Genomic DNA, 26,150 nt, shown 5'->3' with positions numbered 1-26,150 from the left:
CTTTGTGTTGAAGAATGTGTTGCTGACACAGAGACCGTGATGACAGCAAAACTCTAGCAGGCGTTGGCCATTTTCGTTCATCCTCCCAGTGCCAAACTGACCTAAGCAAGTGGGCCATGAACTGTTATCAGCACCAACTCTAGCATTGAAATCGCCGAGGATGAACAATGGCTCTTTTACAGGGATTTTCTTGACAGTGGTGGCCAGGTCATCATAGAATTTGTCTTTGGCTTCTGCTGGAGACGACAGAGTCGGTGCATAAGCACTGATGAGAGTGATAGGTCCTGCTGATGACTGGAGCTGCAGGGACAGAATTCTTTCACTTCCCACAGTAGGTGGGATGATGGATTTCAGCAGGGTATTTCTGACCGCAAAGCCAACGCCATGTTCCCTGGTTTCGTTTGGTGGTTTTCCCTGCCAGAAAAATGAGAAATTTCTCTCCTTGATAGATCCGGAATCTGGCAGCCTAGTCTCTTGAAGGGCGACGATGTCCATCACGGCAACGATGTCCATCACGGGCAACATCAAGGGGATGTATGATGGTATCAAGCAGGCCCTAGGTCCAACACAGAAGAAAATTGCCCCTCTGAAGTCTGCCACAGGCGAGGTCATCCAGGATCGGGCGCAGCAGATGGAACGCTGGGTGCAGCACTACTCTGAGCTATATTCCAGAGAAAATGTAGTCACCAAAGAAGCACTGAACAACATTGAGTGCCTGCCTGTGCTGGAAGAGCTTGACAGTGAACCAACCCTAGAAGAACTTCACGTGGCCCTGGACTCCCTTGCCTTTGGCAAGGCACCTGGAAAAGACAGCATCCCTGCTGAAGTCCTAAAATGCTGCAAAGAGATCATCGTCACTGAGCTGCATGAAATCCTCTGTCTCTGCTGGAGAGAAGGTGGAGTACCTCAAGACATGAGGGATGCAAACATCATCACGCTGTACAAGAACAAAGGTGACAGGGGTGACTGCAACAACTACCGCGGCATCTCTCTCCTTAGCGTTGTAGGAAAGCTGTTTGCCCGAGTTGTACTAAAGAGGCTCCAGGTACTTGCAGAGAGCGTCTATCCAGAATCGCAGTGTGGATTCCGAGCCAACAGGTCCACCACTGATATGGTATTCTCCCTTAGACAACTGCAGGAGAAATGCAGGGAACAACGACAGCCACTCTTTATAGCCTTCATAGATCTCACAAAGGCTTTCGACCTGGTCAGCAGAGACGGCCTCTTCAAGATTCTCCCCAAGATTGGATGTCCACCCAGGCTCCTCAGCATCATCAGATCCTTCCACAAGGACATGAAGGGCACTGTTGTCTTCGATGGCTCCACATCAGACCCTTTTGACATCCGAAGCGGAGTGAAGCAGGGCTGTGTTCTTGCACCAACCTTGTTTGGGATTTTCTTCGCTGTCCTGCTGAAGCAGGCCTTTGGAACTGCAACAGAAGGCATCTATCTCCGGACCAGATCAGACGGAAAGCTCTTCAACCTCTCCAGACTGAGAGCAAAATCCAAAGTCCAGCTGAAATGTCTGCGTGACTTCCTCTTTGCCGACGATGCAGCTGTCACTACCCACTCTGCCAAAGATCTCCAGCAGCTCATGGATTGTTTTAGCAAGGCCTGCCAAGATTTTGGACTGACAATCAGCCTGAAGAAAACACAGGTCATGGTTCAGGATGTGGACTCACCTCCCTGCATTACAATCTCTGAGCATGAACTGGAGGTTGTCCATGACTTTGTGTACCTTGGCTCAACGATCTCCGACACTCATTCTCTCGATGCCGAGCTAAACAGGCGCATCGGTAAAGCAGCTACCACGTTTTCCAGACTCACAAAGAGAGTCTGGTCCAACAAGAAGCTGACGGAACATACCAAGATCCAGGTCTACAGAGCTTGCGTCCTGAGTACACTTCTGTACTGCAGCGAGTCATGGACTCTTCGCCCACAACAGGAGAGGAAACTGAGTGCTTTCCACATGCGCTGCCTCCGGCGCATTCTCAGCATCACCTGGCAGGACAAAGTTCCAAACAACACAGTCCTGGAACGTGCTGGAATCCCTAGCATGTATTCACTGCTGAAACAGAGACGCCTGCGTTGGCTTGGTCATGTCGTGAGAATGGATGATGGCCGGATCCCAAAGGATCTCCTCTATGGAGAACTCGTGCAAGGAAAGCGCCCTACAGGTAGACCACAGCTGCGATACAAGGACATCTGCAAGAGGGATCTGAAGGCCTTAGGGATGGACCTCAACAAGTGGGAAACCCTGGCCTCTGAGCGGCCCGCTTGGAGGCAGGCTGTGCAGCATGGCCTTTCCCAGTTTGAAGAGACACTTTGCCAACAGTCTGAGGCTAAGAGGCAAAGAAGGAAGGCCCATAGCCAGGGAGACAGACCAGGGACAGACTGCACTTGCTCCCGGTGTGGAAGGGATTGTCACTCCCGGATTGGCCTTTTCAGCCACACTAGACGCTGTGCCAGAACCACCTTTCAGAGCGCGATACCATAGTCTTTCGAGACTGAAGGTTGCCAATACAAAAGGTATCCACTGATTTTTTTAATCCACTGGGGGTTCTGGAACATAACCCTAGTGGATAACAAGGCATGACCTGTATTTCCAAAAACATAAAAGCAAAGCCTTTTGGAAACTGGCAGATGTTGAGTAAACTCTGCTTGAGTAAATTCAGAACCAGCTTGACATTTACAAGCTTTTTCAGCGAACATTTGGGGGGAAAAGCTTGTCAGTTTACTGGCAGTTTTTGTCATGTTGGTGCATTCACACTGATGGGGCTGCATGCACACAACTTATCACAACTTATCTGCAGAAGCACGTGTGGCCTCTGGGACACCAAGTGCCTCAGGAACAAAGTGCCAGGTAAGGCACCGCGAGTTTAGCATCTGTGTGAGGAGAAGGGGAAGGCAAGTGGACCTCTGAGTTTTGGAGAAGTAGAGGGAAGACTCCCTGAGTTGTGAAGAGGAGAGGAGGAAGAGAAGGAGAAGGTAAGTGTACTCTTTCTAACTCTTTGTCTTCTAATCTTAAATCAACCTTAGATCAACATTGAAATTTAGCTTTACCTTTAGCTTAGCTTTACCTAAGCTTTACCTAAGTTAGCACCTAATCAAACCTGAGGGAGGGATTCTGAGGTCCAGCAAGTTGGGGCATAGGAGCTAGGTGAGGGCAATAAAAATAAATACGTAAGTGCGTACAGAGGTCTACTCTGAGCAGGAGCAGAGTCCTACTTGTGAGTAAGAGCCCAAGGTACAGACACTTGGAAAAATAAATAAAACAGAGGAGGATAAAGTGGAAAACAAGTTTTTCTATTTGGTTTAAATTAACCCTATGCTTAACCCAAGTTAAACTTAATCTAAGAACATAATCTAAAGGTTCAGTAAATTAGGACACAGGATCTAGGTGAGAGCAATAAATAAATAAAATAAAGGTGCACACTTAATAAAAGCAGGATTTTAGCAGGGCTAAACAGGCTTTAAACCTTAGTGTGTAAGTTCTGCGAAGCCAAAAAACTCTTAAACCAGTGCAGTTTAAACTCAAATAAAAAACCAGCTTGAGGTTAAAAAACAGACCAGCCTCAGAGAACTGAAGTAGGAGGGTAAGAACCTAGGAAGGGCCAGTTGCCACCCAACCAGGGCAATTTAACATAGTCATTGTCCTTTAGGTCATAGCAATTGACCATTAATTGCCATTGATAAGAGCCCCATTAGGCAAATCCAAGCACCCCATTCAGGGAAATCTCACCTGGGAAGACCAGCCCCTTTTCAATCAGCAAGGAGGGAGGGAGGAGGAACTAGCTAGGAGTATAAAGCTAGTGCCTGCCACCTCATGAACCTCTCTGCAGAAGCGCGCGTGGCCTCTGGGACACCCAGTGCTTCGGGAACTAAATGCCAGGTAAGGCACCGCACGGGTTTTTACATACCCGTAAACAAAAACAAACAAAATAAAAGAGCTATGCAGTCAGACAGCCAGCAGCAGGGTGGGGGCTATCCAGTGTTTTGCATTGAGTGCCACATGTATGACTATATGCCTCTGGGGCATAAGTCATGGGTGTGTCCTCGGTGCAAGGAGCTCCATGGACTCAGGGAATGTGTCCACTCCCTTGAAGCCTTGGTGGCTGACCTGGAGAAGCAGGAGCAGGCAGAGAAGGACCGTGGGGAGACTTCCGGGGATGATCCGCTTCGTCCGACCCTCAGGCGTGCAGCTCCTCAGCTGCCTGGGTGGGAAGTCTCGGGGCTGGAGGATGTCATCCTGGAGAGGAGGGAAACAATCCCCTAGGGGGGACCCCTTCTCCAGGGGATGGGCCCGTATCCGAACGCACTCAGGATACTCCTCAGCGGGAGGGGAGTTGGGGGCTTCTTATAGTGGGGGATTCTATTATTAGAAACATAGAGAGGGGGTTTGCGACGGATGTGAGGACCACATGGTGACTTGCCTGCCTGGTGCAAAGGTTGCGGACATCACTTCTCGTCTAGACAGGATGGTAGATAGTGCTGGGGAGGAGGTAGTGGTTGTGGTGCATGTCGGCACCAACGATGTGGGCAAGTGTAACCGGGAGGTCCTGGAGGCCAAATTTAGGCTATTAGGTAGGAAGCTGAAAGCCAGGGCCTCAAAGGTAGTGTTCTCTGAAGTGCTACCTGTTCCACGCACAGGGCCAGCTAGGCAGGCGGAGATCAGGGGTCTCAATGCGTGGATGAGACGGTGGTGTAGGGAGGAGGGGTTTAGATTCGTTAGGCACTGGGGAACGTTTTGGGAGAAGCGGGGCCTGTACAAGAGGGATGGCCTTCACTTGAACCTGAATGGAACCAGACTGCTGGCGCATAACATTAAAAAGGTGGCAGAGCAGCTTTTAAACTGACCCCTGGGGAAAGCCAACAGGAGCCGAGGGGCATCCGGTTCGGGACTTCTCATCCCTATGGGACGAGGATGGGGAGGTTAGAGAACAACAAGGGCAGATAGGAGAAGAAATTGGGAATGGTAGCGTGATGGGATGCAACAGATGGTTTGGCACAATGAGAGGATTCAGGGATAAAGGAGCGAATAAGCAGCCCATCCTGGGGCATTCCATGTACAAATGATTTTATGCAAATGCCCGAAGTCTCCAAGCAAAGTTGGGAGAACTGGAATGTCTGGTGAGAAGGGAAAACATTGACATAGTGGACATAACGGAAACCTGGTGAAATGCATAAAATCAGTGGGATACCGCAATTCCGGGCTATAAACTCTACAGGAGGGACAGGGAGGGGCGTGTTGGAGGTGGGGTGGCCATTTATGTTAAGGAAGGGATAGAATCCAGTAGAGATTGAAGGTGGGTCCGACTCCACCGTAGAATCTCGGTGGGTTAAATTACCAGGCCTGAGGAGCGATGTAATACTGGGGGCGTACTATCATCCTCCAGACCAGAAATCGGAAGGGGACCTTGAAATGAGGAAACAGATCAGGGACGTGACAAGGAGGGATAGGGTTGTAATCACAGGGGACTTCAATTATCCTCATATTGACTGGGTCAATTTGTGTTCTGGTCACGAAAAGGAGACCGGATTCCTTGACATGATAAATTGTGCCTTAGAGCAGCTAGTCATGGAGCCCACCAGAGGACAGGTGACTCTGGATTTAATATTGTGTGGTACTCAGGACCTGGTTAGAGATGTCAGTGTTAGGGAGCCGTTGGGGAACAGTGATCATGCTGTGATCCGTTTTGACATGCACGTCGGGAGAAGAATACCAGGCAAATCTCTCACAAAAACCCTTGACTTTCAACGAGCGGACTTCCCTCAAATGAGGCTGGTTAGAAGGAGGTCGAAAGGGAAGGTAAAAAGAGTCCAGTCTCTACAGAGAGCATGGAGGTTGCACAAATCAACAGTAATAGAGGCCCAGCGGAAGTGTATACCTCAAAGGAAGAAGGGCTCCACTAAGTCCAGGAGGGTGCCCGCATGGCTAACCAGCCAAGTTAGAGAGGCCGTAAAGGGCAAGGAAGCGTCCTTCCGTAAATGGAAGTCTTGGCCTAATGAGGAGAATAGAAAGGAACATAAACTGTGGCAAAAGAAATGTAAGAAGGTGATATGGGAGGCCAAGAGAGACTATGAGGAACGCATGGCCAGCAACATTAAGGGGAATAATAAAAGCTTCTTCAAATATGTTAGAAGCAGGAAACCTGCCAGAGAAGTGGTTGGCCCTCTGGATAGTGAGGGAGGGAAAGGGGAGATAAAAGGAGACTTAGAGATGGCAGAGAAATTGAATGAGCTCTTTGCATCTATCTGTCTTCATGGCAGAAGACCTCGGGCAGATACCGCTGTCCGAACGGCTCCTTCTGACCAAGGAATTAAGTCAGATAGTGGTTAAAAGAGAAGATGTTTCAGACCTCATTGATAAATTAAAGATCAATAAGTCACTGGGCCCGGATGGCATCCACCCAAGAGTTATTAAGAAACTGAAGAATGAATTTGCTGATCTCTTGTCTAAAATATGCAACTTGTCCCTCAAAACGGCCACAATGCCAGAGGATTGGAGGATAGCAAATGTCACGCTGATCTTTAAAAAGGGAAAGGGGGGGACCCGGGAAACTATAGGCTGGTCAGCCTAACATCTATACCGGGTAAAATGGTGGAATGCCTCATCAAAGATAGGATCTCAAAACACATAGACGAACAGGCCTTGCTGAGGGAGAATCAGCATGGCTTCTGTAAGGGTAAGTCTTGCCTCACGAACCTTATAGAATTCTTTGAAAAGGTCAACAGGCATGTGGATGCGGGAGAACCCGTGGACATTATATATCTGGACTTTCAGAAGGCGTTCGACACAGTCCCTCACCAAAGGCTACTGAAAATACTCCACAGTCAGGGAATTAGAGGACAGGTCCTCTCATGGATTGAGAACTGGTTGAAGACCAGGAAACAGAGGGTGGGTGTCAATGGGAGAGAAGTGAAAAGTGATGTGCCCCAAGGATCTGTCCTGGGACTGGTGCTTTTCAACCTCTTCATAAATGACCTGGAGACAGGGTTGAGCAGCAAGGTGGCTAAGTTTGCAGACGACACCAAACTTTTCTGAGTGGTGAAGATCAGAAGTGATTGTGAGGAGTTCCAGAAGGATCTCTCCAGACTGGCAGAATGGGCAGCAAAATGGCAGATGCGCTTCAATGTCAGTAAGTGTAAAGTCATGCACATTGGGGCAAAAAAATCAAAAATTTAGATATAGGCTGATGGTTTCTGAGCTGTCTGTGACAGATCAGGAGAGAGATCTTGGGGAGCTGGTGGAGAGGTTGATGAAAGTGTCAACCCAATGTGCGGCAGCAATAAAGAAGGCCAATTCCATATTTGGGATCATTAGAAAAGGTATTGAGAACAAAACGGCTAGTTTTATAATGCCATTGTACAAATCGATGGTAAGGCCACACCTGGAGTATTGTGTCCAGTTCTGGTCGCTGCATCTCAAAAAGGACATTTTGGAAATGGAAAAGGTGCAAAAGAGCAACTAAGATGATTACGGGGCTGGGGCACCTTCCTTTATGAGGAAAGGCTATGGCGTTTGGGCCTCTTCAGCCTAGAAAAGAGGTGCCTGAGAGAGACATGATTGAGACATACCAAATTATGCAGGGGATGGACAGAGTGGATAGGGAGATGCTCTTTACACTCTCACATAATACCAGAACCAGGGGACATCCACTAAAATTGAGTGTTGGGAGAGTTAGGACAGACAAAAGAAAATATTTCTTTACTCAGCGTGTGGTTGGTCTGTGGAACTCTTTGCCACAGGATGTGGTGATGGCGACTGGCCTGGACGCCTTTAAAAGGGGATTGGACAAGTTTCTGGAGGAAAAATCCATTACAGGGTACAAGCCATGATGTGTATGTGCAACCTCCTGATTTTAGAAATGGGCTATGTCAGAATGCCAGATGCAGGGGAGGGCACCAGGATGCAGGTCTCTTGCTGTCTTGTGTGCTCCCTGGGGCATTTGGTGGGCCGCTGTGGGATACAGGAAGCTGGACTAGATGGGCCTATGGCCTGCTCCAGTGGGGTTGTTCTTATGCTTGCTGAAGGACGCTGCTCTGCCCCCCCACTCCACAGGAGGAGGCTCTGCTTCACCAGCTCCCAGCTGGTGATATGTTGAGAGGACACGCCCATGCCCCCCTTGGCCCCGCCCCTGGGCCAAGGGAAGGGCGGGATTACAGAACCTGCACGCGTCACGTGGAGCTGAGCTGAAGCCACTGCCCTTCCGCCCTTCCTTCTGCAGCTTCTCACCCTTCCTACGGCTCTCGAGCGGGGCCAATCTTCTCTGGCTCTCTGTCCGTTGTGGACGGCTCACCCAGGAGGCTGGGCTTGCTTCCCAGAAGCTGTTCGTTGGGGCATTTGGTGGGCCGCTGTGAGATACAGGAAGCTGGACTAGATGGGCCTATGGCCTGATCCAGTGGGGCTGTTCTTATGTTCTTAGTGTGCTTTGCAAGCAGGCTGTCCTGGCACCACTCATGCGCAGCTGCTTGGAAACAAAACTGACACACCCAAGAGGAGGAAGAGAAGGTTCTAAGTCTGAAGAACCATCACACCCAATGTTTATAAGAAACACCCAGAAGCAGGGCAGATGTACTAGAGCTGTGGTTCTCCAACTTTTTAGCACTGGGAACCGCTTTTTAAAATGCCAATATCGGGACACACCTCATTTTACGAGACAAAAAAAGATGATCTAGAAATAAATTACTTACTTACTTTCAAGTAATATTTCATTTATTTGCAAAAGAAAAAAGAAAAAAAGTGAACTCATTTCTCATAACAAGGCAGCCCAAACCAGCAGCCTTAAGGTTTGAAGGGCTTCGTTCTGTGACCCAGCCTTCGCCTGCCCCCGTGATCTGTCATTGAGGGACTTGGGAAAAAACACACACCAGAAAAAATATGCTCCAACATGGATCTCCCTCCCACAAGCCTGCCAACTGCAAGGGCTCAGCTCTTTGCAGGGCAGTTAGCAGCGATCTGATTTTTGAATACCCTCAGGGCTTGAGTCAGTGTGTTATCTGATCTTTTTATCAGCTGTGTTTTCATCGAGGCTCCATAGGACCCACCAAAATTGGGTCCCAACCCACAGTTTGAGAAAAGCTGTGCTAGAGCAAGACTTTACCTCTTGCCTCGCTTCATTCTTGCATCTCCAGCCATTTGTGTCATCAAGAAAATCACCCATTTTTATGCTTCAGTGGAAGGAACACCTCCGCTCCCCCCCCCCCCCAGGGCCAGCCCATCTGCAGGGCCAACAACTGCTTGCCTCAGGCAGCAGACTGAGGGGGCTGCCCACCTTTCTCAACCTACTCACCTCCACTGCTCCTTCTCTTCCTCCCTTCTTGGAAAAGGAAGAGGGGTCGGAGCAGAAGAGGAAGTGTGGAGGATTTGTGCTTGTACATAACGTTGCTTTCTGCACAGGCGACACAAACTGATCATTGTGCCTGATGAACAGGACTGCGCAACTCCAAAGCCTCCACATTCTTACAGCATGATAAAAGGAAGGTTCAAGGAGCATGTAGCGATGAATCCTTGTGTGCAGCTTATGGAAGATGAAATAGAAACGAATGTGCCTTCTGTGTTGTCTTGTCCTTATAGTCACTGAGTGTACACGCATCTTTCCCACAATGCACCTGATTTGGTGCCATACTAATGACAGCAACCGCTGTTGGCAGCGGGACAAGGAGACTGACTTGAAATCTCAGCAGCTTCATGGTGGAAACACTTGGAGCAGGGCATGTGCACCCAAAGTGCTCCCAAGTTTTTTTTTTTCTCTTCCAGAAAAAAACCCTCTTCTTGATGTGTGCACCGTGTGCGGTCTGCAGAACAGCCAATGCTGATCTCTTGTGACAGCTGCTCCTGGGGCTGGCGGGGTTTCGTCAGGCAGGGATGGGAGGAGGGCGATATTTAAACGCTCCGCAGCACGCAGTCACCCAGCAGTCTGGCTGGACTGGGCACGCAAAAAGTGGGGTCCTGAACTTGGTGAGTAGTACGTATGCTTATGCCCCCCATTGCCTAGCACCTGAGGAGGAAATGGATGGGCGGTGAGACTAGGCTAGCAGGTGGGGCTGCCCAATGTGGCAGGGGCCAGCGGGAATTGAGCTGGGCATTGCAGCAGAGTGAGTGCCAACCAAACACTGCTCCTAACGGTGCCCTGGTGAGCTGCCCTGCAGTGGAGCGCTGAAATGCTAATTGCATCCCATTAACTTGAAACCCTGTACAGTTGGCGCCTGGTGCTGAGGTCCATCCTCCAAGATGCCTTCCGAGGACCCACCCACTGTGCTTCCCTAACCAGGACCCCCTTTCCTCCCATAGCCCAAATCATCCTGGATCACTGGTCGAAGGTGTGAGGGAAGAGACTGGAAGAGGGCACCTGCCACCACCCTTCCTGCCCCTCCAGACTATGATCTTCCACCTCCGGCGACTCACCCCAGGGTACTTCCGCCTGCTACAGGTAAGCTGAAATTTTTCTTCCTTGCCAAGCACCTGCCTTCCTCAGAGGCACTGCCTGTTTCCCTTGGCTCCAGTTCTGCTTCTGGGCTCAGTAAAGGTGTTGGGGTTAACCTTTAAAGCCTTTAAAGCCCTAAATGACTTGCGACCAGGCTAGCAGGTGACTGACTGTTAGGATCTCTCCAAAGGCTCTCTTCTTTCAAGGTATGGTGGCAGGGAGGGGGTCTTTTCAGTTGTAGGAGCACTTCAAGTCCAGCATACTCTCCCCAGGGAGGCTCAGCTGGCACTCAGCCCAGTGCCTCTTGGCAGCCAGGCGAAGGCCCTTCTCCCTGCCCAGCAGGCGCTTGAGTCTTTTCTGGGGTGCTTTTGTCTGACGTAGCAGAGCCGCTGAGAGCCTGAGCTGAGAATCTCTGGGCCTTGTCTCTGCCTTGAACACCCCAAGTAGGAAGGCCACTCAGCCTCAGTCAATAACGGGACACCACTACTTGCCTTACAGGGTTGTTGGAAGGAAAACAGTGAGGTCATGTACAGGAAGTTCTTTGAACACTCAAAAAGTCCTATACAAATACCTATTGTTATCACTGATAATAATACATAATCTGACTGTTCATATCTTTTTGTTTTAAGCTGCCTCTTGAATACAGTTTTGATTGTCATTACTGTTCTTTTGACATGCCATTTCTACGTAAATTGCTCTGACTTTGAAGGGCAGAATATAAATTATCTTAATAATAGTCACAATCTTTTGAGACTCTTAGCCAACTAGATGTGATGTTGAACAGGCTATCCATTTGTCTGGGAGTTGGGGAGACAGCAGTGGCACAGGAGTGGGCCAGGCCTGGCGTGCAGAAGAAGTGGGTGTTCTGTCCTGCTTTCCTGCCCTGTTCCCCCTGCGCAGGGTCTGTGAAGGGGGCCATTCCTATGATTCCCATGCAGGGCTGAGCCAAGACCTTCTGGTGCCTGGGGAGGGATGTTGAATGCTGCCCTCTTACCTGGTGATGTGTCAGCCTTCCCAATCCCTGGGTTGGAAAAGGAAGAGGGTGGACAGAGCAGAAGGGGAAATGTGGAGGGAAGGAGCCCACCTCTCCTTCACTCTTCCTCTTTCTTTTCCCGATCCTGGGAGGGGGAGGGGGAGGGGGAAGGTCAAAGGTGAGTGGGCAGACTCCCAGGCTGCTGCCTGACACAGCGGACTCAGTTGGACCAGCCTGGTCACCGTGAAAGAAAAGCATTACTTAGGGTGTTCATGGCAGGTGCTCACCAAGAGTGGCTATCTGTTGCACGCAGGTAACAAACATGAGTCATGCCCTTTCTCAGTGGGGCAGTTGGAGTGCAGAGAAAGGCAGCTACACTCACATGAAATTTCAGGCTGCATCTTATGCACACTTGCCTAGGAGTAAGTCCAGTGAAGATATTGGGACTTCCTGTAGAGGGAAGGTGTCCCCATTCCTTCCTAGCACTGGTGTTACTCACACACTTTCAAGCCTCTCTCTGCACTCAAAGGGCTGGAAAATTGATTTTCTTTTTAAAAGGCTGAGCTTCTCAGGCGGAATTCTTTGGGTGACTTCCACACAAATAAAACACACAGAGCCTGGAAGATCAGTCATGGCAGGATGTAGCTCTCCCTTATCCCACAATTTTATTTATTTTGCACGTTTTTATACCACCCTTCCTCCAAGGAGCTCAGGGTGATGTATGCAGTTCCACCCCCTCCTTTTGTCTTCACAACAACCCTGTGAGAGGCTGAGAGAGAGTTACTGGACCCAGGAAGCTTCATGGCTGAGCAGGTCTAATTTTCCACCTCTAAGTCCAACTCCAGAACAACGACACCGTCCTCTCCAGTGTTCGAAAGGTAACAGCTATTCCAGAGCACGTCACAGGATTCTTCCAAACCCTGCAGAGCCAGGTCAAAGACCACTCCCATCAGCTTCTAAGCTGCGCGGGTGGCAGAGTATTCATCCTGACATGCAAGAACCAGTAATAGTGGTACTGTGCATTTGTACACCATTTTTGAGTGTGGAAAGGGTTTTGTGTTAATTATCTTGATGCAGAAGTCCTGGCATCAACCCTGTAAGGTAAATATTATTCCCATATTGCAGCCGGGGAAAAGTGAGGCTCGAAGGGAGCAGCCTGCCTAAGGCCACCTCATAAAAACTCATGGCAGAGGCAAGATTCTAACAGGGGACCTCCTGATTTGCAGCTCCATCTCTTCGCCAGCTTAAACCAACCACTGGCCTACAAGCAGGCCGGGCACCTACTATTTACCCCGAATGCAGGCATTGTGCAGCCTAATCCCAGAGATATATCCCAAATAAATTAAAATGGAATGGGTGGAATAGCTGCCTGTTAGGGATGCTGCCTGCACTGAGCAGTGGGCGGGACTAGACGGCTTCCAAGCCCTCTTTCAACTCTGAAGCGGGGCACTGAAATGAGTGGGCAGAGGCTGAAGCAGCCTGGCTCGATCCGACATGAATCAGTCCCATGGACCAGTGGGGCCAAGTATGGGGAATCAGCTGTTTGACCCAGCCCGACCCCTTACTAGCACCAGCAGTGCTGTAAAGCACTTTGTGACAGTGTGTTTCTAGCCATGCCAAGGGGGGGGCAGAGCCTTCCCACAGGCACCAGCGTATGGACCGATGCCTGCAGGAGCAGGGAAGCCTGGCATGGGGTGGGGGGTACAGCGGGGTGGGAGACTGCAGCGGCAAGGCTGGATGGATCGAGCCTGGGAGGAGGGTGGGATCAGTGGATCCAGAGCGCACTGTATTCTATCCCTCTTACTGGGTTTGATCTGTTGGCATGGATAAATGCAGATTTACACCAGCAATATTGCTGATGCAGGTTCAAAGTGACCCATTGAGGCTTATCCTGGGGCACAGGAACAAAATGTTCCTTTATCCCAAGGAGACCTCCAGCTGCCAAAAATCACTTGCTGGATGCAGCGCAGCCCACGCTGGCACTGGGGACTAGTTAGGACGGGGCTGCCTGAGGACTACAAGCAGCCAAAGAAGGCATCCAGTTTAAGGAGACCGATGGGATCCTTAGACCGTTCCCCTGGCCTGGTTGTTTTATTTCCCCCTTCTCAGCCACAAACAGTAAATACAGGTGAAGACTCTGACATTGTTGGTGGTGAGGCTGTCTCTGGTGAAGGTGACAAGGAGCTTGGGAGGGAGGGGAGAGGCATGAAGTAGCAGAGGGATGAAGAGGTTACCTGTGCAAAGGGCTTGGCAGGAGGGAAAGGAAAATCAAGAGAAGGGTTTCAAGTGGGAGGGGAACAGGACATCACCCTCTTCCCTAGATTAAGAACCAGCCTTCCATGGCTTGGCTTATTAAATTGCCCACCTGTGCAGCTCTGCCAAACAAAATCTGAACCTCTGTTCGTCCCACTGTGCCTCCACGCAAGCTCACACGCAGGAGCCCTGCCCTCACAACAAGCCGTCTTCTCCACTCTCCCAGCTCCGGCGAACACATGCTGGCTGGTAACTCATGTGTCATAACGCGGCTCATCCATGTGGAGCAACAGAGCCCACGGCCTGAGTAACGCTGTGTGCTTTGGGGACGGGGAGGGCACTGCGTGCAGCGCCACATGAGGAGATGCTGACGGAAAGTTCAAGGCTTTGTGCAGAATTTGGGCCATCCAAATGGAACTGTCAGCACCGGCCAAACCTGCATTCTCGACATGTGCCAAAGTCCATTTTCTGGGACCTGTCTTGTAAGTTGCTATCTTCGTTCTGCCTTTGGGAGATGTGGTGAAAAGGCCTTTAAACACTTTTGTGCACGCATGTGCCAGGCCGCGTCCACCTGGCGGTGGATGGATCGGGCACCTTTAGCTTCTTTCCGGGGGTCTGTCAGAGTTCAGCTTCAAGGGAGCAGGGCAGATGCATTTTGAGTGTCAGCACGTGGACGGCATTCAATGCACATGGACAAAAAAATGTGCTGGGATTTTTCCCCCCTTATCAGCACATTCCCAATTGCTGAATAAGTTTGAACTGCAATCACAGTACTCTCCAAATGCAGTCAGTTCTATTGTTAGATGAACAATTCTATTTGACTTTTAAAAACATTGTAGAAGGAATTCTGGACCCCGTTTTGTGCAGGACAGACAGTTGTACTAAGCCCAATCCTCCTGGGCTGCCCCAGTGGCGGAGAGTCCCACCAGCACTGGCTGCTGCAAAGCAGCCATAAAGCATGCTGCACCAGCATGTTGAGTAGCACACTGCCCGAGTGCCTGCTGGAAGGTTGGCGCATTCCTGCATGTGTTGGGGAATTGCTGGCCATGTGCCACAGCAAGTAAGCCAGGAGGGCGGAACTGGGGCGGGGAAGAGTAGAACGAGGTAGTGACGGGCAGGTGGAGCAGGGAGGCAACGGGCAGGGGATGGGCAGATCAGGCATGGTGAGTGGGGGGAATTTAGTGGTGGCACTGCTGCCAAATCCTAACCCCCTTCCCAGGCCCGATCCACCTGCATGGCTCAATGTGCACTTGTGCCAGCTATTGAGTTGGCACAGATCTGAGTTGACCCATAGGAGCTGCTGGGGCTTACCCCAGGGCAAGGGGACAAATGGACACCTCCAGAGGCCAGAACTCCCCCATGGATACAGTGAGAACTGCGTTGGTGCCACTGTATTGCCTCATAGGATGGGGCTGCAGCTCTCCCATTGCCACCCCTGAGATGAAGGTTCCTCATTTGGGTGCGATTCTCTCTCTCTTCTGCAATGTTTAATACTAAAGGTCTTGGGCATGAAAGGGAGTCTGAATGGAGGTTTATGCTGAACCCAAAGATCCATGTTGTGCCCACAACAGTGTGTCCCCTTTGCTAACTTTTCTCAAATTCTGGAAGCACATCATTTTTTAATCAGACTAAATAAATCAGACATTTTTTAATCAGACTAAATAAATCAAAGGAAGAAGCTGGATTCCAGTTTTCCAAAATATTCCACTTGCAAAATTTTGAGAATGGCTGATAGGCAAATCCAGACTTCTTGTTTTCAAGAATTAGACCAAAGTGCCACCTGTCTCCCTTAAGTTCTGCCTGGTCAGCTACATCCATATATAGCCATTCCCACTTGGAAAGCAACCAAAAAAGTGGTCCAAATTGCAAAGTTTAATATTGTGAGGTCATATTGGTGAGCATCACCTGCAAGCGAGAGAGTCCTTGCTTCCTTCCAGTCTCGCAGCCTTGTATTCACTCCATGTTCTTAGACAAGCCACCACAGCAACCTGTTCCACACTGTGAAGATTGCACTGATTACAGGGCTGTTGCAATATTGAGCTAATGTAGATACAGTGCTTTGGATGTCCTAAAGAACTATATAAAAGTAAAGCATCATTTAAATCAGTGGTTCTCACACATTTAGCACTGGGACCCACTTTTTAGAATGAGAATCTGTCAGGACCCACCGGAAGTGATGTCATGACCGGAAGTGACATCATCAAGCAGGAAACATTTTCACAATCCTACCCACACTTACCCAGGAGTTATCCTCATTTATTATTATTATTATTATTATTATTATTATTAAGAGACTCCGGCTCCTGATTTTGCCTCGAGGTTGACTCCTGAAGCCTTTTCCAGAACTGGATATAGCCACAAGGCAGTGGAGGTTTGAGGTCAGAGTTTCCTTCTCTTAGATGAGCTGCCTTCCTAGGCTGACGAGTCCCATCTACCCGGTGGCTGTTTAGTCGCCTCTTACGACAAGTACAGCCAAACTGAGGGCCTATTCTTAGCCCCAGCCCCCAGGGACACTGAGCACCCAGGGCACTACTCTGAGCTATATTCCAGAGAAAATGTAGTCACCGAAGAAGCACTGAACAACATTGAGTGCCTGCCTGTGCTGGAAGAGCTTGACAGTGAACCAACCCTAGAAGAACTTCACGTGGCCCTGGACTCCCTTGCCTTTGGCAAGGCACCTGGAAAAGACAGCATCCCTGCTGAAGTCCTAAAATGCTGCAAAGAGATCATCGTCACTGAGCTGCATGAAATCCTCTGTCTCTGCTGGAGAGAAGGTGGAGTACCTCAAGACATGAGGGATGCAAACATCATCACGCTGTACAAGAACAAAGGTGACAGGGGTGACTGCAACAACTACCGCGGCATCTCTCTCCTTAGCGTTGTAGGAAAGCTGTTTGCCCGAGTTGTACTAAAGAGGCTCCAGGTACTTGCAGAGAGCGTCTATCCAGAATCGCAGTGTGGATTCCGAGCCAACAGGTCCACCACTGATATGGTATTCTCCCTTAGACAACTGCAGGAGAAATGCAGGGAACAACGACAGCCACTCTTTATAGCCTTCATAGATCTCACAAAGGCTTTCGACCTGGTCAGCAGAGACGGCCTCTTCAAGATTCTCCCCAAGATTGGATGTCCACCCAGGCTCCTCAGCATCATCAGATCTTTCCACAAGGACATGAAGGGCACTGTTGTCTTCGATGGCTCCACATCAGACCCTTTTGACATCCGAAGCGGAGTGAAGCAGGGCTGTGTTCTTGCACCAACCTTGTTTGGGATTTTCTTCGCTGTCCTGCTGAAGCAGGCCTTTGGAACTGCAACAGAAGGCATCTATCTCCGGACCAGATCAGACGGAAAGCTCTTCAACCTCTCCAGACTGAGAGCAAAATCCAAAGTCCAGCTGAAATGTCTGCGTGACTTCCTCTTTGCCGACGATGCAGCTGTCACTACCCACTCTGCCAAAGATCTCCAGCAGCTCATGGATCGTTTTAGCAAGGCCTGCCAAGATTTTGGACTGACAATCAGCCTGAAGAAAACACAGGTCATGGTTCAGGATGTGGACTCACCTCCCTGCATTACAATCTCTGAGCATGAACTGGAGGTTGTCCATGACTTTGTGTACCTTGGCTCAACGATCTCCGACACTCATTCTCTCGATACCGAGCTAAACAAGCGCATCGGTAAAGCAGCTACCACGTTTTCCAGACTCACACAGAGAGTCTGGTCCAACAAGAAGCTGACGGAACATACCAAGATCCAGGTCTACAGAGCTTGCGTCCTGAGTACACTTCTGTACTGCAGCGAGTCATGGACTCTTCACTCACAACAGGAGAGGAAACTGAGCGCTTTCCACATGCGCTGCCTCCGACGCATCCTCGGCATCACCTGGCAGGACAAAGTTCCAAACAACACAGTCCTGGAACGTGCTGGAATCCCTAGCATGTATTCACTGCTGAAACAGAGACGCCTGCGTTGGCTTGGTCATGTCGTGAGAATGGATGATGGCCGGATCCCAAAGGATCTCCTCTATGGAGAACTCGTGCAAGGAAAGCGCCCTACAGGCAGACCACAGCTGCGATACAAGGACATCTGCAAGAGGGATCTGAAGGCCTTAGGGATGGACCTCAACAAGTGGGAAACCCTGGCCTCTGAGCGGCCCGCTTGGAGGCAGGCTGTGCAGCATGGCCTTTCCCAGTTTGAAGAGACACTTTGCCAACAGTCTGAGGCTAAGAGGCAAAGAAGGAAGGCCCATAGTCAGGGAGACAGACCAGGGACAGACTGCACTTGCTCCCGGTGTGGAAGGGATTGTCACTCCCGGATTGGCCTTTTCAGCCACACTAGACGCTGTGCCAGAACCACCATTCAGAGCGCGATACCATAGTCTTTCGAGACTGAAGGTTGCCAATACAATATTAAGAGAATATACATAGTAGCTTTTTAAAGGTACAGGTCTGCAACATTTCCCCAAATGCAGTCCCATACCATGGTAGCATCAAGTCTAATATATTAAAACTAAAACATTGAAATAAATGGGGACCCACCTGAAATGGTCTTGAGACCCACCTAGTGGGTCCCGACCCACAGTTTGGGAAACACTGATTTAAATGCTCTACGGTGATGAGGAAGGCTGCAGCCCCTGCCCCTCCTGTGGGACTGGCCAACTGCACTCCTAGAGCACCCTTCCGGAACAAAGTGTGCCATTGACTGGGATCCAAGAGAGAGCACATCCAAGCTGAAGGGGGCCTGCAACTGGTTTCTGCAGCTCCGAGTGGGCCATGTTTAATGCGCCAGGGGATACCATGCAGAGGTGTAGTTCTGGGTTGTAGTACAGATTAAAGTTTAAGGAGGTTCCCGCCCCAACAGGGATTATTTTGGTTTCCTGGCTAACGAGAAGCCAAAAAGTGCATTGTGGAAATGCAACAGACCACATTCATTCCTATATTCTTTGTACCCTCCCTGAAGCACACAGTCAAGTTAATAATAATAATAATAATAATAAAACTTTATTTTTATCCCGCCCTTCTCCCTAACGGGACCCAGGGCGGCTAACAACATATTAAAAAACAATAGAATTTAAAAAACATTAATACAAACAGATAAAAACATTTAAAAACACACTACAGGGCCATAAAAACAGTAGTCAGATTAAAAGAGTAAAAGAGCAGATCACCGAGGAATCAAGCCTGTAAAACTAAAAGATGTATAAAAAGTTAAGAAGGCCAGAAATCAGAAGGCTTGTTTAAACAACAGTGTTTTCAGGCCTCGCCGAAAGCTCTCAAGAGAGGGAGCCATTCTCAAATCAAGGGGAAGGGAGTTCCATAATGTTGGTGCCACTACCGAGAAGGCCCTATTTCTTGCAGCCACCCCCCGGACCTCCTTGGGTGGCGGCACTTGCAAAAAGGCCTTCTCTGATGACCTGAGATGGCGAGCCAGATTGTACGGGAGTAGGTGGTCTCTAAGATATCCTGGCCCAGAGCAGTATAGGGCTTTAAAGGTCAAAACCAGCACCTTGAATTGGGCCCGGAAACGAATGGGCAGCCAATGCAGCCCCCGGAGAAGCGGGCTGACAGAGTCAAACCGCCTGGCTCCGGTGACCACACGGGCCGCCGCATTCTGTACTAATTGTAGTTCTTCTGTTTTATCCTCATGACAAACCCATGAGGTAGTTTAGGCTGAGAGATCTTGGCTTGTCCAAGGACACCCATGCTGGGAATTTGAATCCAGCCTCAGCTCGACTCCAGCACACCTGCTCTCCCCGATCACAGGTGCAGGGCAGGGACAAGGGCTGGAGAGCCAGCCTGGTGTGGTGGCTGGGACAAATTTGCCCAGTGAGCATTGGGAGGGAGGGGACATTTTAGCATGTCACTGTCACCAGCACCACATGGGGGCAATATGGGGAAGCTGCCAAAGGGCACAGCACCTGAAAGTGCCCACTGCAGATACCCATCTTGCCCCTGACTCCCCCCCCCCAAGAGAATTTGACCCACCTGGTAGCTGAGTGGGCCTCCTTCCCTTGCCTTCCAGGAAGCATCACACTGCAGGACCCAGTGCCCTGCTCTACTGCTCTCTTGCTCCCACCCTCCTTTTATAATCAGAGCAGTGAGTGGACATGCTGCTGCAAAACCTCCTCATCTGCTCAAGCTTGAAAGGGAGAGGAAGGCCCCTATTCACCCACCCAGCACCCTGCACTGTCACGTGACCATGGGCAGCTGGGTGGGGACAGCCCCTTCCCTTGGGTACAGGTACAGCAGCCCTGCACAGCTGTCCATCAATGCCCCATCTGCCATTAAAGGGCAGGCCCCCCTGTGAAGCCCACCACCCAGGGGCCTCACTTGATGCCCACCTCCTGAAGTTTCCCCCCAAGCATGAAGCTGGTCCTGACTCTCCCACTGTGTCAGCCTCCCTACCTCATGTAGTAGTTGGGAGGAAAAAAATGGGAGTCTGCATTGTGTGCACCACCTTGACCACCTTGGAGGAAGGGGGCACTGATATACAATGAAGAAAAAAGAAGTGGCGCTCCTCCCATCCCATTACTCCCATGAGGTCTAGAAACTTTATTACTAGAAAGGAAGAGCTGCAAAGCTGTGAAAGGCAATCCGGTTTTGCTGCAGTAAAGCTCAGTTTACATTCCCCCCCTCCCAAGTTCCAGCCCCACCTGCATCAGCCTCTCCTCGCACCTGTCCCATCTGCTTCAGCCCCAGAGGCTGCTTTTGCTCTGTTAAGGACACACCTTTCTTTTCCACCCACACAGATGCAGCTTGCCAGTGGACGCAGGTTGAAGCCTCAAGACCGACTGATGAATCAGCTGGCACTGCTTTTGGCTGCCATGGGGCTGAGCCTGTCCTACTACAGCATCCGGCAAATGAGCGAGGAGGACAAGCCAGACCCAGAACCCTGATGCTCGGCTCTGGGGGAGGAGAGTCTGGCACTGCCTCTGTGGCGCATGTGATGTCTGTTATGGACACTCAGGCACGTTCTTGTCTGGGCCAGTTCCCCAGGAGCTGCCTCGTCACCTCTCCTGCTTTTGTGGCAGTGTTGGGCTCCTTCATCCAGCAGCGACTAGCGTTCTCTTTTCCTGGACCCATCTGTTTCCCAACATGCATCACTTTCGTTTGATGGGCCACTGCCCACCTGGCAAGGTTTCACATCTCCCTCCTGATCTGAGGCTGAGAGCTGGACAAAGCCAGCTGGGGGCACATGGAAAGGGAGTGAGGAGTCAGCCACCCTTGCCTTGCAACCCTGCCCCGACACCTGGGCGAGTAAGCCAGCAAGGAAGCTTTCAGGCATTGGGAGGGACTTGGAGCTTTTCTTTTCTCAGGTCGTACATCTGTCATGAGAGGCAGATGCTTGCATTGGGGGGGGGGGATAACAGTTTTTGCAGGTTGCAAGGCTGAGGTCCTGTCCCACCTCGCAGTAACCAGCCCAGAAGCTTTCTGCCAAACCAGGAAAGCAGATTTGCTGTCCTACAATCATTGCAGAGGAACAGGAAATGGCAGTGAGAGCAGAACAGGGCACAGCAGGGAGAAGGAAAAACAGTGCCTATTCTTCCATTACGTATACGCACAGATGAGTAGGTGCTCAGCTTTGAAGGAGGGAGCTGCCCTTCTGGTCCAAATCCACCCCTTCCTAGACAACAAGTTACACACAGCCTCCTACAGGTGGCTGCCTTCAGCACTGGCTCTTCAACAGGTGGGTCAGGACCCACGAGTGAGCCCGTCCTCAGATGGGTCATTCCAGTGGCCACAACTTTTTTTTTCAGTCAATGGAAGGTAATTTGAGGAAACAACAGGAATGACCAAAAGTAGACATGTATTACAAAAAGGTGCAGGCTGGGGCTGAAAAGGCTGAAGATCACTGCCTTACAAGGTTCCCAAAAAGAGGGGCTGCTGGGCCCTACACATCCCTCCAACTGGAGAAGATGGGGCGGGGGGTGGGAGAGGGAGGACCGGAATGTGCTGCACAGACAGCAAAGCGATTGTATTACCGATGGTTGAATGAGTCCATTTGCTTTCGGCTCCCCCCACTCGGCTGGGACAGTAGTTGAAGCTGCAGACAGCTTTTTACATAACAGAACACGTGGCTGGACAGCTGTGACCTAAATCTCACCTTCATAGCTCAGGATTAGAAAAAGGGGATTTTTAAGCCTAACGTTCTTCCATTTTAAAAATGGGTCAATGGTCAGAAAAGCACCCAAGGGTGTGGCTTGGGGCATGTTCCTTCCCTGGGGGGAAGCAAATTAAATATTTCCTTCAAGGGGGTTTGGTTGATTCACCCAGGCGTCTAAAGGAAACTCGGCCCCTGTGCCCTCCAGATTAGGCTCCTGACAAATGACATCATACCTGGATTCTACTCACAGGCCTTCTGCCATCTCAGCTTGTACCAGCAATGCTGGGATGATCTACGTTGCATTGTCTAAAATACATCAGTTTTAAAAAGCTTTCTTGTCGTTAAGGAGGGACAGCAGTTTGCTGCAAAACCAAAGTGATGCAAAGTAGGAAAAATTATGCAAAATAAGGATTTCACTACATATGCAGAACTGGTACTTTTGTGCAGAACAAGGATAAGGCCCCACTCCCGGCTTCCATCCTAGGCATGCCCAGGTAGGGCTGGAATTTCTGGTAACAGAAGGCTAAGGCTGCAATCCTATACACAAGTTTCTAGGAGTAAGTCTTGCTGAACTCCAGAGACTTGCCTCTAAGCAGACAGGCCTAAGCTTGTGCTGCAAACCTGCGTTTTCAGAGGGTCTATTACCATTTAGCAGAATACCCAGCAGTCAGCAGATGGAGGATATTTTTAGACAGTTTGGAATAGTGGAGCCAAATGGTCATGAAATATTGTATGTCATGTATGATTCTGTCTAAACATGCCACCTGCCCACCACAGCTGTGATGCACAAGCAATACTTCACTTATTGCCTGGTCATCAGACTGGCCATTGCTCATTTTAAGGTGACCGTGGCTATATACTGCTCATGTTATCAACTGCCAAGCACGTTTGTCCCTCCACAGGAGGAAGCTGCGTCGGTGCACGTAGATGCGCTGACACGCAGAGGCCGGCAAAAACCTCCACAGCGGCTTCCTCGCTCCAAGCCACTCCGCTCTCCTCAAACTTGCAGCACCTCCAGAGGTGGCGCAGGTCCGAGGAGACCCATTGGGGCGAGCAGCCCTTACCTAAGGAGAAGAGCTTCCCCTTGCTCCTGGCTGAGCCGCTGCAGCCAACAAACCTGCGTTGGATGCAGCACAAGCCTCCTGGCTTGCCTGCTCCAGCACAGGTTTGGATTGCGCCCTTAGTCTCTGCTGATCCACAACAATCACGTGCCTGTCGACCCTGCAGGAAGATGTATGACCAACAGCCGCAAAGGATTTCTTCTATCCTTATTGTGCCAGTGCTTTATAAGATCTAAATAGATCATTCGCATGCACAAGAGGTGTGCATTATACATACACTTGGGCATGATTGCCTCACAGAGGCATTAGAATGGCCGTTAAGCAAGCTCTGCGTGGCCTGGAAGGCTCAAATGCAGCGTCCACTGTATATCTAGGTACTTAAAGACCACTTCCTTTACGCATATCCCAATACGTGTAAGTTGATCCACACCAGCAGGGGACACGGTGCAAAACAGGCACAGAAGGGATGGTCAGCCTTTGCTGGAGGTCATTTCCGCAGCTGCTCTCTTCACCTGAGATAGCTGGGCTGTGCCAAGAGTTCTGTGTCTACCATTCAAACTTCAGGGCAAAAGAACCAGTGCCACAAATTGGATCAGAGAACCCTCCCTCCCGATGGTTTGCTGCTAGACAGTGACGACAAGTGACTGAATCTGGATAGCTCAGAGAAACACCATTTTCAGAGTACTTGGAATCAGTGCAGAACCAGGGCAGTTTCCCCAGGAGGAACTCATCATCCTCACTAATGTGAAACCCTGTGTGGCACCAGCCACTCATGGCCCCAGAAAGCATCTTTTAAGCGCATTTAATGAAAGCGGCACAGCAGACAGCCTGGGGTCAGTTGGGAACTTGCCAGAGCATTTATTTTAAAAGGACTTACACGAGAAGCAGCAAAGGTCACGTTCAGAACAAACTGCAGAAAATCCACGGCCACTGCTTATAATTGCAAGCCATTGTAAGAGGACTGACTAGTTACATAACGAGGCCAATATGACAGCAGGACATTTGCTTGCCCTTTCTCAGACCTCCCGATGAACTCTGATGACTGTCAGAGAACAGAGCCTCTACAACGGCTTCTTCAAAAGCAAAACGTGCAGCTGAGGCAGCTCCCCTCTTTGGTGAAGATTATTTGCTGTGTAACAGTGGTGTTTGGAGACATGCAACCCCCCCCCATGTCACTTACACCAGCACCGCCACGGTGGTCCCAATTCTGTCAAAGGTTTTCAGAAGGACCAGAGGGCAGCCCTGCTTGGCCTGTGAAAGTCACAGTTGATTCCTCCATCTCATCAAGGGGTTGCATACAGACTTCAACTTTCTTGGGAGGAATGTAGGACCCCATTCCAGCTGCTCTCTCAGCCTCTTCTTGGGTATACGGCTCTTCACTCAGCTGTTTCAATCTTTTTATTAAAAACAAAAAAGACACGCAAGTCAGCTCAGTCCAACCAGCATGCAGCCTTCAGTCTCTCTTTCAAACCCATCTACACAAGGGTTACACAAGGGCTAACTCCGCAATTGCGTCTGCTCTGCTACTGCTAGACACATTTGATCACCGGAGTGGCACAGACTTCCAAGGATCATTGCTTATCAGTGAAGTGGTTGCTCAGGAAATTCTGAACAGGAAAAGTTTCTGATGCCCTAAATTCTCCAAGACATGATTTTGCATGTTTGGCAAATGTACTATAAACAGAAAACAAAAACTATGCCATGACACACACTGCATACATCTCAAAAGCTTCTCCTGTAGCCAGAATATTTGGAATGAAAACCTGGTTTAGAAAAAAAAGTTAACAACACACACTTAGAGCAGTTACTAATCACAACTTTGAAATTGTCCAGCTTGTCTGGTACAGTAGTAATTAATAGCAAATGTTAATTGTAAGACACAATGTATTTGTAGAAAGAGAAATGTGTTTTTTTAAGACACAATGTACTTGCTCTTTCGTATCAGCATCAGTTCCAACAGCAAGATCAGAAAAGTCCAGCTTTAATAAGGAACAAGTGAGCGAGTCTAAGACTGACTCAGCTGAGTCTGAAAGGCCACAGTTTGGCACAGCAAGCTATTAAAAAATATGCCCTCCAAAGACGAACAGACGTTTCAAAGCCAGCGCAGCTCAGTGCAGGACCGAGGAGCTGCAAGGCTCTGTATCAGCTCAGCCAGGAGCAGACACCCTTTCGACTTTAGCCTTCCTCCACCACCGAAGGGCAAACCACGTTGGCCTCCCTCAAGGACTGCTGAGAATGCAGACAAGGCGGCTCTGAGCACTTAATACCTGCACAGGGCATTTTTTCCTGCGAGTTGTCTTAAGAGAGCTGCAGAACTGCTTTCCAAAGGACTGCCTGGGACCACATTCCTAAACTGTGTTTTCTCAGAGGGGACTGCAGAGCCCCTCCATAGAAGGCTCAGGTATTTCCTCGATAAAGATTTTCATGAGAATGTGGTGGGAACACAAGTCCCAGCAGCCACCCTCTATTCAGCAGTTCCCACGCATTTAGCACCGGGACCCACTTTTTAGAATGGGACTCTGTCAGGACCCACCAGAAGTGAGGTCATGACCGGAAGCGTCATCATCAAGCAGGAGCATTTGTGACAATCCTGGGCCACAATCCTCCCTGCGCTTACCCAGGAGCAGGTTCCACTGGAAGAATACGCACAGCGGCTGCTTGAAAGCGCAGGTCTGCGTTTCCCCACATGCAGCCACGTCAAGTCTGATGCAATGGACGGGGTCCGCCTGAAATTGGCTCACGACCCACCTGGTGGGTCCCGACCCAGCCGGAGAAACGCTGCTCCGCTCCACCCCAGCGTCGGGCTGGGAAGCGCGTTCCGCATGCCCGGGCGCAGCGCGAGCCCAGAGCGCGCCTCACCTCTTCTTGTGGGCCTTGGAGCGGAGGTGCTCCGTCCTGCTCTTGGCGTCCACGAAGCAGCGCCTGCGGGGAGAAGGCGAGGCTGAGCGGCACTTCCGCGAAACCCTCGCGTGACGGCAGCAGGCCGCGACGCGGCGCGCGACCCTGCCCGGGAAGGAGCCCTTCCTCGCCGGGGACCCGCCCGCAGCCCGGCCCGCAGCCCCTCTCGGGCAGCCCCCGCCCGCTCCCCCCACGCACGCACGCACGCGCAGTGCAGGCAGCGGTGCCGGCCGGCGCCGGGCAGGTCCGGGTCGGGCTCGCGCAGCCTCGCTGCGCTCCCGGGCCGCAGGTCGGCGTGGATCTCGTCCAGGTCCGGGCGCCGCCGCTTCGCCTTCAGCTGCCGGCCCAGCGAGCGCGCCCGGTGCGCGCCGGTCCTGCGGCTGCTCCCGGGGGCCATGTCGGGGAGGGGGAGGGCGCGCTTCCGGCGGGGAGGGGAGG

The 26,150-nt window shown here is 50.6% G+C and overlaps 1 protein-coding gene across 1 annotated transcript; it reads right to left on the bottom strand.

Annotated features, from left to right (window-relative positions):
- Nucleotides 1-23,648: 23,648 nt before the first annotated feature.
- ZNF593 (zinc finger protein 593) lies at nucleotides 23,649-26,150 on the bottom strand. Its single transcript, XM_066638682.1, has 3 exons — nucleotides 25,919-26,150; nucleotides 25,674-25,736; nucleotides 23,649-24,208 (listed from the first exon to the last, which is right to left on the bottom strand). Exons 1-3 carry the CDS (start codon nucleotides 26,107-26,109, stop codon nucleotides 24,025-24,027), a joined length of 438 nt encoding a protein of 145 aa, XP_066494779.1. The 5' UTR covers nucleotides 26,110-26,150; the 3' UTR covers nucleotides 23,649-24,024.

This window comes from Tiliqua scincoides, chromosome 10 (genome assembly GCF_035046505.1).
Source record: "Tiliqua scincoides isolate rTilSci1 chromosome 10, rTilSci1.hap2, whole genome shotgun sequence".
Taxonomy (NCBI): Eukaryota; Metazoa; Chordata; class Lepidosauria; order Squamata; family Scincidae; genus Tiliqua; species Tiliqua scincoides.
Note: the sequence above shows the minus strand (reverse complement) of the source record. Positions and strands in the feature narration are given on the sequence as shown.

Excerpts from the sequence above, each read along its gene's own strand:
- ZNF593 (XM_066638682.1), bottom strand. The coding sequence starts at position 26,109 with ATGGCCCCCGGGAGCAGCCGCAGGACCGGCGCGCACCGGGCGCGCTCG. Across the intron at positions 25,737-25,918 it reads CACCGCTGCCTGCACTGCGC|GCGCTGCTTCGTGGACGCCA; the intron begins GTGCGTGCGTGC and ends TTCTCCCCGCAG. Across the intron at positions 24,209-25,673 it reads TCCAAGGCCCACAAGAAGAG|ATTGAAACAGCTGAGTGAAG; the intron begins GTGAGGCGCGCT and ends TTTAATAAAAAG.